At 30.9% G+C, this 4,159-nt stretch overlaps 1 protein-coding gene across 1 annotated transcript; it reads right to left on the bottom strand.

Annotated features, from left to right (window-relative positions):
- Positions 1 to 2,318: 2,318 nt before the first annotated feature.
- On the bottom strand, positions 2,319 to 4,159 carry LOC130235955 (trace amine-associated receptor 13c-like). The gene is made up of 2 exons (XM_056466484.1): positions 3,124 to 4,159; positions 2,319 to 2,380 (listed from the first exon to the last, which is right to left on the bottom strand). The coding sequence occupies exons 1-2, from the start codon at positions 4,157 to 4,159 to the stop codon at positions 2,319 to 2,321; spliced, it is 1,098 nt and encodes a 365-aa protein (XP_056322459.1).

The following is a 4,159-nucleotide window of genomic DNA, read 5'->3' as shown; positions in this document are numbered from 1 at the left end:
TCTCCTGCTGTTACATAAATGTAAAGCTAAAGAATGTACAAGAGGGGTAGTTCTGGCCAAAATATTTTCACTTATGTGTCGTCCCAAAACTCTGACTTTATCTTTTATGGAGCCTAAAAAAATCTCATTTGTTCATGAAATGAAAGAAAACAATGCAGCTTTAAACGATTACAAAATGTTAATTTTGGATTAATCTTCCTTTTTATATAATCTATAATCTGTTTGCAAATGGTTTAGTTGGGTTTTATTGTGAACATTGTTGTGAGGGCTAGTAAAGCATCAGTTTTTGTGTATGTTGTGTTTCGAAATATTTGGATTTAATGATTAGATTAGAGTGACACTAAATCTTTTGTCTTGTTAAAGAGTTTGTTGAATGCCTGAGATATTCTTCTTTATAAAATGTAGAAACTGGTAGTAGAAAACTAACGCAGGCAAAAGTATTGCTTTATATATGGTAAATAATGCTGATCTAGTGTTAATTCCAATATACATTTATAGTGTCTTCATGGACTTTAAGGGTAAATTTGATTTTGTTTTCTTTTGATAAGCAAATTAACAAATATGGAATATGGATTTGATTGGGAATCTTGTTTTGTAAAAAATGTTGTTCATATCAGAGATATCTTTTTTTTAAATTGAGAAACTGGATGAAATACCACCACAGTGAATATTGTTGTACCTTTTTGTTTCTGAGAGTTTAAGAAGAGTTGTAGAGAGCTATTTTGTTGGACTGTTTATTTGACTAAATGTTATATTTGCATGCACATTATACAGTTGCTTCTCCATGTCTCATGATTTTATAGGAAAAAAGGTGTAAATTAATTTAAAGCAAACAAATCTATACAGCTAACAGAGAACGAGAAAAACTTTATTTGTTCTAAATATCACAAAAGAAGCATATATGAGCTTTCACTGTTACACTGGCGCTAAATATGTGTGAAAAGAGACTGAATGGAATTTATTTTTAATGATTTAATTATTAATCTTTTCTTAAACTTTTTTTTACTGTACATAGACAACTTTACAATGCTTTTGCAATATTGCTGTTCAGTTGTCGTGCCAATAAAGCTGAACTAAACCTTTTAAAAGCAAAATAAAAGTATACATTTTGATTTCAGAGGTTTAGATCTTTAATGTGTCAGTAAGTGCGAGCTGTAATGGTTCTCATGAATTAAAATGTATGTAAAGAAAAAAAAAATAGCCAATAGACTTAAGAAAATAAACTGCTCATGGATGTCTTGGTCTTAACAAAAAATGTCAAGTAACCATTGAAAATAAGACAATAAATCCTTTTTAAGTCTTTGTATCTGGGGAAGTGGATTGCATTTTTTTCTTATTATTATAATTGAGACCCCACCAAAGAGCATCTTCTCTGATTACATCACAAGGTACTTCCAGAAAGCATTGTTCTAGCCTGCTTCATTGTTGATTTTAAATGTCAAGTACTTTCTTATTAAGCTGAATTAAGTAAAAAAAGTTTAGTTATCAAATTATACAATAATTTAAAAGTTCAGATGTATTTAATTGCCTTTTTTAAAACTATCCAATATAAAATAAAGCTTAGATGGCTGGATTAAAACCCGAGCTAATAAGGTCTACGTTAGAAATCTGGAAATGATTGCAGCACTGACTGTTTTCCAGATGGAATCCAGCAAAGCAGATGAATTGTCTTTTATTATTATTATTATTATTATTAATAATAATAATAATAATAATAATAATAATAATAATAATAATAATAATAATACTGATGATGATGATGATGATAATACATTTTAATTAAAGGTGTCTTTCTGGCAACTTAATTTAAAACGTTTTTAAAAGTATATTAATAATTTTGTACAAAATATTGTCTCCTGAAATATAAAGGTATGATCATGATGCAAATGATTGAAACCAGCAAATAATTCTCATTAACGTTTTATTTGTTGTTTGTTTGTTTGTTTACTTTTAGTAGGTACTGTAAAGGGTGACATGTAGCTATGTAAAGATCAACAGCAAATAAAACTACATTACTAAGAGATGCTGATAGAAGTAAATCATGTTTTTATAAACACTCCACACAATGTGTATCCAAAATACCACCATGTTAGGGTTTAGGGTTACTTTAATGTCTTCTATTGGTATCTTAACAATTCAGATCTGTAACAGCCAGAGAGAGAGTTATCATATTTGTCGAAGTGTGAAGCTGCTTGAAGTGTTAGATGGAGATGATCACCAGCAGGTTCAGAAACACAGTCCATGCTGACAGCAATCTGACATCAATGAACAACACACAAAATTGCATTCATTTATGGAGCGTTTCCTATGACACATGATTAGTGGATGACAGGAAAGCCGTATTGTGTATCCTGATCCTCTAATGGCATTGCTGGTTTTTCTGTAGAAAAAAAGGCAGCGTGTACAACCACTGCTTCAATTCACTTCTAAATAAAACAGCGAAAGAAAGCATGTAGAAATAAAGACATAAGATATTTGACAAATTATATATATGTCAACATAGACTATGAAGCTTTGACAAGAACTGGAATTGTACAGGCATATATTCGTTTATCTGGAATCTAGAAATCTCTTTTAAATGGGAAACTCTATCCACTTACTAAGAACCCTTTTGGTAGATGTAATGAGAATTTTATAATAGATAATTAATGCACCAAGTATGTAGAGTGTTCAAATGAAGAATTACATTTTAAAGTTAGGTTTAATGTGAGGTTGATAAACATGAAGTAATACATTTTGAAACTTGTTAAATTAATGTCTGTTTCTTGTATATTTGTCTAAATTTAATTTGGGATTTGCATGTTTCAAACTATTTTAAAAGTATATACATATTGATTGTTCTCACAATTACTCAGCATATATTTAGAGGCAGTTTTGCTGTTCAAGTTTTTCCTTTTTATTGAAATGTGGCCGAAAAATATCAATTAAAATACTTTTGTTATTTTGGACATTTATTTTCCCTTTTATCATCTAATAAACTGATCTAAAATATAATCTAAATTACAAAATAAGGTACACTTTGTAAGGAATTGAAACAGGCTCAAAAAAAATTACTTACTATACTAATTGCAAAATCGTATACTTAATGTACTTATTTACTTTTTTTATTTGATTACTAATTACTTGTGAAAATGTTGACATGAGAGGATGCTAGCTGAAATATTTTAAGAGTTAAGATGTGTTTGAATGATTTTCTAAACCATGGGTAAAAGAAAGCATAGAGAATAGGATTCAGACATGAATTAATATATAAGACCCAAATTAGACAATATAATACGGTGGGTGGAATTGCTATGCTATCAGTTAGAGTCAAGATATAGTATGGAATCCAGCAAAGCAGATGAATTGCTACAATTATTCCTAAAGTCAGAGCAGCTTTGCTCTCAGATTTTCTCTTCACTGAACCCTCCATTACAGATTTTCCTCGCTTCATTTGAGAGTTTATTACTTTCACTTGCTGATGCACAACATAAAATATCCTCAAATGTAAAGTTATGATTATTGTACACGGAAGCAGGAATGAAAATATTAAATCAGTAGCTCTCCATTCATATGTAAGGATAGCATTACATTCGCCATAACACCCATCTGTTCTCTGTGAGGTACTTTTTACAATTGTAATATTATAAGCTGAAGAAAAAAGCCAGCAGCAACTGACAATGATTAACATTTTAGTCATTGTTATTTTTAGTGGATACACTAAAGGGTGACACACAGCTACATAACGATCAACAGCAATCAAAACTAAATTACCAAGAGATGTTGAAAGAACCAGACCCATAATTGTAAGAAACAGATCACACAAACTTTCTCCAAAGTACCAACATGTCTCAATCAGCTTGATGGCATCCACAGGCATTACAATAAGTCCCATTAGCATGTCAGCAACAGCCAAAGAGAGAATAATCATGTTGGTTGGAGTGTGAAGCTTCTTGAAGTGAGAGATGGAGATGATCACCAGCAGGTTCAGAAACACAGTCCATGCTGACAGCAATGAAAAAAACACATACATGATATAATATTCATAACTGGATCGTTTCTCCTTGACACATGATGAGTTTATAGCAGAAAAGCAGTATTGAGTCTCCTGATACTCATAGGCCATGAGTGAGTCTCCGCCTGTTAGGAGTTTGTTCTGCTCTCCTTTCTGTCCTTTCAT

Source organism: Danio aesculapii, chromosome 10 (genome assembly GCF_903798145.1).
Source record: "Danio aesculapii chromosome 10, fDanAes4.1, whole genome shotgun sequence".
Lineage (NCBI taxonomy): Eukaryota > Metazoa > Chordata > Actinopteri > Cypriniformes > Danionidae > Danio > Danio aesculapii.
Note: the sequence above shows the minus strand (reverse complement) of the source record. Positions and strands in the feature narration are given on the sequence as shown.